This window comes from Poecilia reticulata, linkage group LG22, assembly GCF_000633615.1.
Source record: "Poecilia reticulata strain Guanapo linkage group LG22, Guppy_female_1.0+MT, whole genome shotgun sequence".
In the NCBI taxonomy this organism is placed as follows: Eukaryota; Metazoa; Chordata; class Actinopteri; order Cyprinodontiformes; family Poeciliidae; genus Poecilia; species Poecilia reticulata.
Window position 1 is genome coordinate 11,133,368 of NC_024352.1, and position 12,231 is coordinate 11,145,598.

The window sequence follows — 12,231 nt, forward strand, 5'->3', positions numbered from 1 at the left end:
CTCAGACAGGACTTTGACATACAGTAGCACAGGTTTGTCTGCGGGATGACATGACGACACGAAACAAGAAACAAGAAACACACATGACGTGGAGATGGATTTGAGCAATAACAAACCAAAGAGCAAATGTTCTTGCAAGCTAATCCCATCTCTTTTGTTTTTGTTTTGTTTTGCAGTCATCGTAGAAACCATTATGGTCAGAAGCACATCATGTGAAAATAAGGGGTAGTTTACTAGGTGATAACGCCACCAGCTGGGCTAAATCAGATTGAGCCAGAAATCTGTTCACATACAGCATTAGTAAAGGGTTAAACGCCCCATCTGCTGCGCCAATAAAACCCACAGATTTTATCATCTGGATTTAATTTTCATTTTAATGAAGATACTGATCTATTAGGAGACGGTTTGCATATAAAAAGAGCAAATGAACTACTGGATTTTTATTACTGAGGGTCTAGAGTCTCATCACTGACAAATATCATTTTACAGTAAATCTTTAATGAACTTTTTACAACACTTTCAGTCAACTAAATATCCCCCAGAGCAGGAAAGATCAGTCAGACGCAATGTTGAAGAAGAGCTAGGATTGCGAAGAAGATTTTACTACGTTTATCATCCTTACTCACTTGATCCCTCTTCAGTAACCATCCCCAGGCCTTCGGCTTTGTTTTGCCTTTCAAAGGCATTCAAATCCAGAACACTGAGAAAGAAATGACGCAGAATGAACTTTAAAAACACAGAATCTCATTTGTCTGCGTTTTTCAAATTCTACAAAGTTGGGGAAAAAAAGGGAAAGAGATCTGCTGTTGAAACGTGCAAAAGTCAAAAGCTCTGAGGATCATTTATTGGGTCCCGAAAGCAAAATATTCTATAGTGAAATATTTGAGTTGCCAATTTGAATACCTCAAGAAATTGAACAATTATTCCAAATATTTAAGGTTAGCATCATCCTTTTAAAAAAGACATTAACACTGATATAAGTTTAATCTATCATAGAAAATGTTTCCTTTTCCAATTCATTGAATGACATAAATAAATCTCCATGCTTTTCCATGCTGTGTAGGAAACCTTATATCTACTATTGACTGCTGTTGCCATGAGAAGCCAATTTTCTACCCCAGTTCTATGTCAAACATGCTGTAACATAATTAGAACTAAAAAAAACAATGTTTTACATTGAACAATTGTATTGTTATTACCTGCATGACATCATCAATCCAGACAGACTTTTGAAAAACCCCACGTCTCTTTTCTCCTTGAGATAATCCAGCATTTTCTGTATAATAAAAGCCAGATTATTCAGATAAGCTGAAGTTGGTAAATGGTCAACGCGTTAAACGATGCATACCTGCTGGACCAGGATGTTTCCACCGTTGAGAACGGAGATGCCCAGTTTGAGGGTGAAAGTCACCGTGGCACCAAGTCGACCTGAGATTACGCAGAATGGATGATAAATTGACCAAATATGGCCGCTGCAGGACAGCACACAGGTGTGTGATTTTTACTACCTTTGCTGGCACTAATCATTTGAAGAACCATTTCTGCTGCACCTCGGTCGTGCAGTCGGGCTTGCTGATACAGCATCTTCTGTTTCTCCGTTTCCTTTTCCTATTAGAAATCAAGATGTTTGCAAAAAGTATTCACAAAAATAATAATAATAAAAAACAAAAAAACCCTAAAGGTAACAGTACCTCAAATGTTTTCTCTTTTCCCTCTTCTTCTTCTTCTTCGCCTTCAGCACAACTCTGAAATGGAAAGCAAAGATTAAAAATGCACCATTTCCAAAGAAGCATACTAAAACAGTGAAGAAAATGCTGTACCTTTGCCATCATATCTGCATATGCAATATACAAGGGATCCTCTTCCAACGAACTAATGAAACAAAGAAATGCATTTCTAGTTAGACTTTGCACATCGGACATTTACATTCTAACTATAAATAATCATTTTCAGCCACTTGTTCCAACAACATTAATGAGGTCTCCCTACTTTATACAAAAATGGGCAATTCACACTTAACACCCACGTTATCAGTTGTGAAGAGGTCCAAAGCAATTATGGATCACAGATGGAGCAGCTTGTGCCATTGCCAGGTGGCCAGGTGTGTGTGTGGGGGGGGGGGGGGGTGACTGTGAATTTACCTGCATTCAGTCAGAGCATTGTGGCTAAAATGAAGGATGAGCTGGTGTAAAGGGTCTGGTTGCTTTCGGACCTCCTCCTCTTCCTCTTCTTCCACTTTAGGCTGTGTTTTCTGCGCAAAAAGAACAAATCAGAATTGTAACTCAGAATACCTCGTATTCTGAACAGCCAACAAATTGTTGGGTGCATTTATTTTATTCCACGTCTCAAGAGAATATCTGATAACATGCGCCATACAAACCACATGCTTAATGATGACAGGCATATTTTATACACACAATCTGGCATATAAATGCACTCAGAGATGGCGTTGTTGTCGAATGTGGATGGAGTTAAGCATGACTTAATTCCATATTTATGTTATCTAATAACACAAATATCCAATGAGTTCACATACAGAAACCAGGCCTGGGCTTATTACTGTAATCAAAGTTTTAAAAAGTTTTAAAAGAGATAAAGGTTTCTGTGATAGGATTTCCACAATTTAAAGTCACTTTAATGTTATGTCAGAGATAAGTGCTGAAATGACCTAGAGCTAAAACACAGTAAATCAAGCTATGAGCTGATAGCTTGACTAATTAATCAGCTAATTTTGGCTTGCAGCAGTCGTGAAGTGTGATCTTATAAAGGGCAGAAAAAATGAGACAGCATTAAGTATCTGAAACTTAATGTTTTAGATCAGGGGTCCCCAAACTACAGCCCGCGGGCCGGATCCGGCCCGCCTCCACATTTGGTCCGGCCTCCCGAAACAATACCAGAGAGAATTCAAATTTTTTTTTCATATACCGTATTTTTCCGGTTTATATGTGGATTTTTCTTCAACCACCAGAGGGCTCTTTAGCAGGAAGTGTGTCCTGTAAACTGTGAGTGTTTTGTTTTGCAAGGTGCATTGCTGCCATCTGTTGGACTTTTAGGGAACTTCTTGACTTTTATGTTATGTAATCAGTGCGGTTGTTTGCTAGCGGTAGAGCAGACGAACACAAGTGTCTGTTATGAACGCCGCATTCCAGGTCGAGTTCTTCGAAGCAATGCCTGTAAGTAGCAGCTTATACTTCAAAACGAGCCTTTATGTTAACATATGATAAAATAAGTACCTTTTTTATTGAATTAGTTTTGGAAATACCTGCGGGCGATTTGATTATGTGCTACGTCATTGCTAACTAGCAGGCTGCTAAGATTTCTCAGGTCGTTACGTAGCATTGCAGCTCATAGCATTCTGAGGTAGCTGTTGTATCAGTTGTACTTCTAATGTATGTATCTGAATGTAAAACACTTCTGTAAGCTGCTCTGAGCTCATCCTGAGTTGTTTGTGTTTTGACAGTTTCACTCCATTCTACGTGGAAATAAAGGAAGAACTAATTAATCCTGACTCGTGTGAAAGGAGTTTGGCTGATTAGTTTTGGTACAAGACACCATAGCGAGACCATTACAAAGTGAATCATTGGAAGTCAAAATTGGAAATCAAAGAAGAAAGCGCCCATTAAAACGTAATTAGGTTTTAATAGGGAATTGAAATTTGAGAATGTTGTTGATCAGTTAAATAGCATTGAGGGGAAATGCTATTTAACAGTTTTTTAAATAATACTGGGATCATTATGAGAATTTGAGGTATAGATATTAGGATCCAGTAGATGGCAGTAGTGCAACAATAATGGATGCAAGCTGCTGTTGAAATCTAAAGAAGAAGAAGAAGAAGGCGCCCATTTTCATTTAGCACATGCTAGTAGCAACATGAAGGATCAGCACTTTTACTGTTACAGTTACCGTTCGGAAACTACCGTAATCAGTTCAGTTAAATCTAAACTTGGCAACTTTTCTTTTCCTACGTAATAAATGTGATATTCAATTGACCTGTTATGACTCAAATTTTGGGTGTCCGCCCCCCTCTGCTGCTGCTGCATCGTTGTGGAAAACCTGGAGTGGCAGTTATCTGCGGCTTATATGTTTACTGGTTTTAAAAAAAACTTTGGGGTTGTGGTTTATAGTCCGGTGTGGCTCATAGTTAGGAAAATACGGATTATAATCCTTCCTGGATTTTTTCTGTGAAGAACCTAGAGAGGGTTATTTGGTTATTATTTATTTCCTGACTTTTGTTCTGTGAAGAACCCAGAGAGGGTTATTTGATTGTGCTTTCTGGAAAACAATAAATTTTTACATTTACGCACTCCTGCAATCGTCACACTTTTTCTGTTACAAACTGACTCCGGCCCCCCACCAGAGAAGGGAAAAGTTATGTGGCCCTCACAGGAAAAAGTTTGGGGACCACTGTTTTAGATACTTAAGTTCTGAAACATAATTTTTTTTTTATACAAATTTTTTTTTTATCCTTAATTTTTCTTTTTTCTTTGGTTATTTATATTGGGTTTTAGAACCAAGGAATTTTTTTTACATTATTTAGTTTTAAAAGTAGAGACGCTTTCATCTTATTGCAGAGAAGATGTGTGTGATTGTGATTTTATACATGCATGTGTGTGAAGCTACAAAAACTTCAACTGTAGTGTCTGTTTTTGAGCTTCTACACTAAATAGATGAAGTCTGGGAGTAACAAAAAAAATGGAGAAAGACAAACTTAATAAATTAAAACGGTAAGTTGAAGCATTGTGACAGGATGCTTCCCTACCTGTGTTTAACACAACGCATCAAGTCGCCCTGACATCAGCAGAGATGTCATGCTTACCTGAAACACATCCCTTCACTACCTGGGTCACCAGGAGTGACTCGGTTACACAAACTGACAATGGCATGAGACTGACAAGACGAAGACTGGTGGACATACACTATGCAACTATGCACAGCTCATAGGAACGTACATGAGGAGAACTGGGGAGGTGAGAGGCATGACTACTTACTGCGAGGTCCTGCACCAGCTTCTCCTCAAAAGAGTACTCCTCTGTTTCTATCCATATACTTTGATATGCCAGAAGGAAGAGGTTAATAGAGCGATGCCTAGCAAGGGGTAAGAGGACATTAAGGCTGGGTTAGACAGGAAGGAAAAGGCCAAAGGAGGATAGGTTTCTTTAAGAAGGGGTTGATGCTGGTTAGTTTAGGGTTCTGGCACATCCAGCTGGTCTCTTTACATGTACAGTCTGTTGATGAGCATTGCTTTCACCTTTAAGATCTCAGCTCTTGGTTGAAGTACACCTACCCAAGGATTTAGGGAAGTATATCCAACTAGTCAACCAAAGCAACATTTTTTACAGGGCACATGTATAGGTGACTCTCAAAAATTAGAATGTCATTTAAATTACTTTTCTGCTATTAAACTGTGAATTTCCTCGAAGGCACAGCTAATTAAACACATTATATTCTTTAAAAAAACAAACAAAAAATAATAATTTCAATAATTTAATCATTGTGCATGTTTTCTCCTTCCACTCAACTTTCCATTAATATAAGAAACTGCTTTTAGCCACTTTAATTACCTTATATGACTTATCCTACTTGTGAAGATATCAATGACGGAAGAACAGTCGGATATTTTTCTGATGAATTTCTTGGACATAACAATTAGTTACTGTAAGTTTAATTTTTCATAGTCGTACCATGCATATTTACACAAAACACCTCAAAGCATGTTATTAGAAAAACAGGTTCAAATTAGTTCTAATTTTACAGCAATAATGAATAAATGAAACTCACAACAATACAATTCAATCAGATTTAATGACACACATAGTCCATTCTGATCTTAAATGCAATAAAGCTTTTGGTGTTCACAGTGCCAAATGTAACATTTTTGATTCAATCACTGGGGAAAAGAAATACTTTAATTATGATATTCTAATTTGTTGAGATGCACCTTATTTAAATAGTTTTCCTCAGGTTTATTTTTTGTGACTTTTTTTCAAGAGAAGAAGGAAGTTAGATTGAACAAAAAAATGTTTCTAAGTTTTAAGAATGGATTCAGGCTGAGCGTGTTGCTGCAAATGTGTGGACCTGTGGATTAGCCAGAGATAACCTGAGGCAGAAACTGTGCCCAGAGGGAAACAAGCGTAGCCACAAGCCTGAGAGCAGTACTAGGTTAGCGCTTCTTTACCGTCAGCACTGAGAGCAGACTGTCATAGTCTGTGTTCTCATGCATTATCCCCAGCCAAATGTGTCGGAAGGAATTCATGAAGTAATTATTATTTTTGTGCCTATGGGGATGAGGCAGAGGTACAACAGAGTCTTGAGATAGGGGACAGAATAAAGACTGAAAAGAGAGACAAAAGAAAAAAAGATGACATCTGACAAAGCATAAAGTGCTACAGAGAAGCTTCATTTTCACACTTCTCATATAAATCTCTACAGGAAAATAAGAAGCCTCCGCTTTGTGCATAGCATCCAGTAATTATTACCTACTCTGAGTCATATGTTACTGTCAACAATTCTGAATAAATGAGTCATGCTGTCAGAGAGGCGGGCAGGATCTGAGCACATATTGAAGAAGGCCACCCTGAGGTATCGGGCTTGTTAATTGTTTTCCTCGAAGCTGTGAGCACTCTGCCTGACGTCCTCTGATTGAGTTAGAGAGCAGCAGGCCATAAAATTACAACTGCTCATTCCTTCCTTCTTACATGTGACAATAGCAGCTGCAGGCTATGTATGTATTAATGTGGGGTCAGGAACTAGGAAGGAGAAACAAAAGAGCTGAACAAACAGCAAAAGTAGACGTTACAGTGGGAAAGGAGATTCTGAAGCATTTACTGAACCATTTCTAATTTGTTCAAGGTGCCAAGAGGCTTCCTGCAGAGTTCTGCCATTAGCTCATTAAGGTAAAAAGGTAAAGGTAATTTTATTTATATAGCAAATTTTTTAGCAACAAGGCAATTCATAGTGCTTACCGTTAGAGAGGATTGGATGGAGACCTTTTAAAAATGAAGGGAATTGTGAATGTTTTTAGTTTAACTGTGCAATGCAGTACCTTGGTAGATTATAAAGGGGGGCCATTCGGAAGCAGGCAACAACTGCACGCTTTCGCTGTTTGGAGAGCAACTTCTGCCACACGCACTTCTTGGATCTCAGTGGCTGCTCCACCTAAGGAGGGTAGATAAGTAATATCACGGCTTTTTGTGCCGGCTGTGCCAAAAAACCCCAACAAATTTAAATGAATTTTACAAATTCTGGTAAAAAAGAATGGACAAAGGTCTTGCCAGAATCATGACGGGATATTTTGGATGACAAGGGAAAGTGTGGTTTCTTGGCAAACCTGTTTACTTTATAACCTTAGTGGGCAACAAAAAAAACCCCAAAAAAACTTGTGCATCTAATGTGCTTTATCATAATTCTAAGAAAACAACAGTTACAACCATCGTTATAAAGTAAATATTAATATGACTTTCATATTTATGTTTTTGTGTGTAACTTTTTGACTATAACAACATGGTTTATTTTCTTGCAAAGCGATAATAAAGTCCAACCATCTATCTGTTGCAGTACCTTCTATGTTTTTCATGATATTTAAAACCTGATTACCATAACAACTTCTTCCAACTGAAATCATTCCAATTGTATTTTTAATATAAAATAGTTACTGCCATCACATCCACCAATGTGTCTTTATTTTGACCTGTTCCAGATTAAAGATGGCAGCAGAGATCCTTTGGATACGATCAACCACTCGTTCAGGGTCAGGTGGGCTTTCAATCCTCATCACGATGTCCTTATACAGGTTCAGCTGCCACCGCACAGCAGGGTCCTCAGACTAAGAGAATATTTAGATAAAGTTGAAAGCAAAGTAAATTGACAACATGTTGATTAATGAGGAAATGTACTTAAATTTTGCTTTTGTACCTTTTCTCGAAGGTGCAAATTTTGATGTATGTGGTCTTTAACCTCTTCATCTGTATCTTTCTGTAAATAGGAGATGAAGAGAGAGAGAGAGAGAGAGACTTGCTACAAATTACATGCAGGATAGAAAATGTCAGGCCATAATAAAAGGTTCAGCAAAGCCATTTCAAAAAATAAGGTCACAAAATATCAAGCTTGAAGCAGCAGAGAAGGCAAAAGAAATTCTGATGGCATTTCCATTTTTCTCCTATAAAGAAAACGCATTCTTGAGTAAGCAATAATAGGAAACTATGAAAATATGTAGATAAGATGTTCCCTATATTGTTTCCTATGGGTGACATGCATAACCTTACATCAGCTAAAATAGGAAACATATAAATATATCAAAAGGATTCATAAGTGATGGGTACTGCAGCTGGATACAAATATGTGCTTCAAATTCTTGACTTTCTTTAAATTAACTTAATAATGTGTTGGTGCATCACAAGAGATGAAAAATAAAAAATGAAAAACTTCAAGGAGTATCAAAAATTATTTGAGACGTTCAAGTATTTTCTATTACACCATCAATTTGCATTTCTTTAGGCTGTGTTCTCATGTAAGTGTTTCAATCTTTTCTTCCAATGGGTTCCTCACCATGAGGTAGCGGGTCTTGGCAAGAGAAATCAGCTCCTGATCCCCAGGGGTGCACATGTTGAGGCCGATTGGCAGCATCTTCTTCAGAGCGGCCACAATTAATGATGTCTGAATGGAGTAAAACTCGCCGCGCCTCTTCTTATGTTTTCTCTCCTGGTCTTGTCCTCCAGACTTAAAAAAAACAAACAACAAAAAACACATGTAGTGGAGAGTAAAAACTAGAAGCTTTATTGGTCAAAATTCAGCGGCTGGTAGCATTGGAGAAGATTTATTTAGCAAAGCACTTACTGTGTGAAAAACTCCACAATCGGCTCAGTAAAAACACGTTTCCTCACAAATATCAATGTATCTTGAAAATATTGTATAAACACTGACAAACACACATATTGAACTGCTAATGACAGACTAACAACAAAATACACACATAGCTTTTAACTACTGGGATATCACAATCAACTGCAAACACACACATAATCACATAAGATGCTGCAGAGGGGCAAAGCTTTTTATACCAGATGAACTGTGATTGACCCATACAGCAGTGAGGAATGAACAAACTCACCATGTCACACACTGATAAATGGAGGCCACAAAAAACCAGGTAGCATAATATATAACTAAACTATAGACTATACAGCACATCAGGCACAAGCTATTGGCTTTTCTGCTTGGTGACAAGCGCATACAAGCCAATAAGCTGGCAGGTTAACAGCGCATGCACTGCATCACTCTACCTTTTCCTTAAAGGACTGTTTTGAGTTAGAGGGATAGATAGAGACAGACAGAAAGAAGCAGTTAGGGGGAAAAGGGGGTGAGAGTTAATAATGGAGGCACAAAGTCCTCGTCATATGGACATGCAGTGCGATGAAAAACATTTTATTTTTCTTCAAAGTGCTCAACCAAGCAGATGTATTGGAGCTGAGGAATGAAAATTTGTGTTTTTTTTGTAATAACCATGCACACGATATACACACACATAGAAGATTTAAAAGATTATATAATGTCAGAAGGCTCCGTAGTGTATTCCTTAAAAAAATGATTTAGATTTCTAAATCCTCTCAGACGTGTGTGTATTGTTGTAGGAGTGAACACCCCGATTCTGTGATATTCTTATAGCATTTTCATGTTAACATATGAGCACATGTATTGACAAAATAAAGTTGTTGTTTTTTTACATGGCAGAGAAGATGTTAACATGTGTCCTATTAATGTCCATGTTTATAGTGGTTTGCTCTTTTTTATATCTCATGGAAACAGTAAATTATTTAGATTACATCAATCTGCTGCATGTAAAGTCCAGAACGTGTAAATTTGAGTTCATCCACTGTGAAGAAACATGCCAGTAAATCAACATACCTTTGACATCTTTGTTTTATTGTCTCCGGTCAAGAAAGAAAGATTGTTGATTTCATTTTGAACCACAAAGTTTTGCTCTTCTCTTTTAAAGTTCTGGGGGAGAAAAAAAAAAAAAAGAAAGAATACATGTCAGTCTATAAATGTCAAGTTACAACCAAAATCTTAAGACATTACAAACCCAACATATTTTATTGAGATTATATGTGATGGACTAACACAAGTGATGAATAACTTTGCAGTGGGAATCATTACTAGAAGCGCATTTTGCTGCAATTACAACTCAATCAGACGGGATAGGGACTAATGTGAAGAGCATCTGTGCACATCGTTTTTCAAATTTTGATTAGATATAGGGTCTGGACTATATGGACCATTCTAACATAAGGACATCCATTGATCAAACCCTTCCAAAGCAGCTCTGGTTTTGTGTTTAGGGCTTTTGTCAGTGAGAAGGGAAAACCTCTGCTATTTTCTTGAAGCTTATGCAAACTAAATCAGGTTTTCATTCTCAGATTGTATTGTATTTAGCTCTATCTATTTTCTATTTACTCTGACCAGCTTCCCTTTCTCCATCCCCACCAGGTCTGTCACACGGCACAGAACTATGGTTTCACAACAGACAATAGAAACTATTTCGAAAACATCAGCAGTTCAGAGGATCACAAACTCACTTCAAAATTCATAAAATTAGCAAAAACCCTTTGAGGGCACATTTTAGGATTCTGGAGAGTTTGCTAATTTCTATCACAAACTGGGCAAACAACTCAAACATCTTAAAATGCTGCATTGGATTTTATTCAAGGATATAAGAATAAAGGTGACTGAATCCAGATGCACATACTTGTCAGATTTTTATCGATAAAACATCTGTAAACGCTCTACTCATTTATACACTACTTGTGTTTGAGTATCACATCAAATCCCAATGAATGGTTTTTAGTGATATGGATACTTTGATGTAAAGAACAAAGGAATCATTTACATGAGACTTGCACCAGAGGATGAAAATCTCTGCAACCATTCTGAAGAGCTCATTGGAGTCTGAATCTGGTTCTTTCAGCCACCTAGATCTGCAATAAAAGAAAAAAAAATTATGTAAGCTTAGTTTTTTTTTTTCAAATTGTGCAATAAAATTTCGAATATAAAATAATAACTATCACTTATTTAACCTGTTGTTGTCCACATAGCGGATGAGCATGGGGTAAAATGCATAAAGATCCCTGCAGAGCACAGCAAACTCATCCAAAATGAGCAGCTCGGCCTCCTGGGTGTCTCCTTTACTATCGGCCTTGAGAAGCTCCTCTTCAGCCACCACTTTTACTGTCTTCTTCTTTAGTTTCTCCAGGGTGGGCAAGAAGTGGCTCTTGAGCAGGTCTGCGCGAGCCTTACTAATGATGGGTTGCACATAAACTAAACATTGAATAAAAGAAGATCCACATTTTAAGCCATGTGATTTATAATTTAGCAATCCAACAATTTAAAGACTGATTGTGTCTGTTAGGTATATAAACTGCATCAGTACCTGCAATTCTCTTCATCCAGGAGGCCTCGTCGATGCCGAGATTGTTGTTGAGGATCTTGAGGATGTTGCCGAGGATGAGGCTGAGGTGCTCCGAGGTGACAGTAGTGCAGTAAGTGCTTCCACCACTGGCAGCCTGGTTTTCAGGGCCCCTCTCCCACCAGTAGGACAAGTAGTTGCACAGCATGGGCAGCACCACCTCGATCACATGGGGCATTTCGGTGTAGCGCGCTCCAGACTCAGCCATGTCATTGATGTCTTTCATGAGCCCGTCAAGCCGCGGCATCCCAGGACACATCTCCTCGACTGATTCTCGTATTCCCAGCACTAAAACATAGCGAGAGTTTCATTCACACATGGTTACGGAAGCTTAAGTAATACCAGGTTGCGCTGTTTTTAAATGTGTCTATTGGTAATGGGGGAAATTGTTCTAGAATAATGAAGGCTTGACTTTTATCATCAATTTGTAACTCACCTGCTCGATCTCTGGCACTCTTGGTATTAAAAACGGAGCAGGGGTTGTGAGTGTTGAGCTTTGGCTCCAGGAAGGCTACAGGCATGGCGCCAGCAAGAGTGGCCAGACACTGACCGAGAGCTGGCAGCTGCCTTAGAGATACAAAATTATTAAATGGCAACGTGTTTTCTTTCTCTTCTGCTAAGTTATTCTCTTCACTTAAAAATCTACACTGAGGATACCTTTCCACATAGATGTTTTTTCCAGTGCCAAGAGCAAAGAGGCTGGTCAGGATTCGATAGCAGGACACCTGCACATTATCCACTGAGGGAAAAAAGAGAAAAAAAGTTACATGTAG

The 12,231-nt window shown here is 38.2% G+C and overlaps 1 protein-coding gene across 12 annotated transcripts in view; it reads right to left on the reverse strand.

Annotated features, from left to right (window-relative positions):
• LOC103458525 (ryanodine receptor 3) overlaps positions 1–12,231 on the reverse strand; it is a 108,824-nt gene that overhangs the window by 14,642 nt on the left and 81,951 nt on the right. For 8 of the 12 annotated variants that reach the window (XM_008399409.2, XM_017302488.1, XM_017302486.1 and 5 more), the window contains 19 exons: positions 12,116–12,197; positions 11,895–12,025; positions 11,423–11,746; positions 11,070–11,310; positions 10,883–10,970; positions 9,901–9,993; positions 9,279–9,293; positions 8,545–8,715; positions 7,912–7,971; positions 7,688–7,822; positions 7,043–7,155; positions 4,989–5,085; positions 2,142–2,251; positions 1,821–1,872; positions 1,692–1,745; positions 1,509–1,608; positions 1,349–1,428; positions 1,200–1,276; positions 627–700 (listed from right to left, as the gene is read on the reverse strand). In XM_008399409.2, coding sequence (XP_008397631.1) covers positions 627–700; positions 1,200–1,276; positions 1,349–1,428; positions 1,509–1,608; positions 1,692–1,745; positions 1,821–1,872; positions 2,142–2,251; positions 4,989–5,085; positions 7,043–7,155; positions 7,688–7,822; positions 7,912–7,971; positions 8,545–8,715; positions 9,279–9,293; positions 9,901–9,993; positions 10,883–10,970; positions 11,070–11,310; positions 11,423–11,746; positions 11,895–12,025; positions 12,116–12,197 — 2,097 coding nt within the window. The remainder of the gene's footprint in view (positions 1–626; positions 701–1,199; positions 1,277–1,348; positions 1,429–1,508; positions 1,609–1,691; positions 1,746–1,820; positions 1,873–2,141; positions 2,252–4,988; positions 5,086–7,042; positions 7,156–7,687; positions 7,823–7,911; positions 7,972–8,544; positions 8,716–9,278; positions 9,294–9,900; positions 9,994–10,882; positions 10,971–11,069; positions 11,311–11,422; positions 11,747–11,894; positions 12,026–12,115; positions 12,198–12,231) is intronic. The other 4 variants (XM_008399413.2, XM_008399415.2, XM_017302487.1 and 1 more) reach the window with 1 other exon arrangement.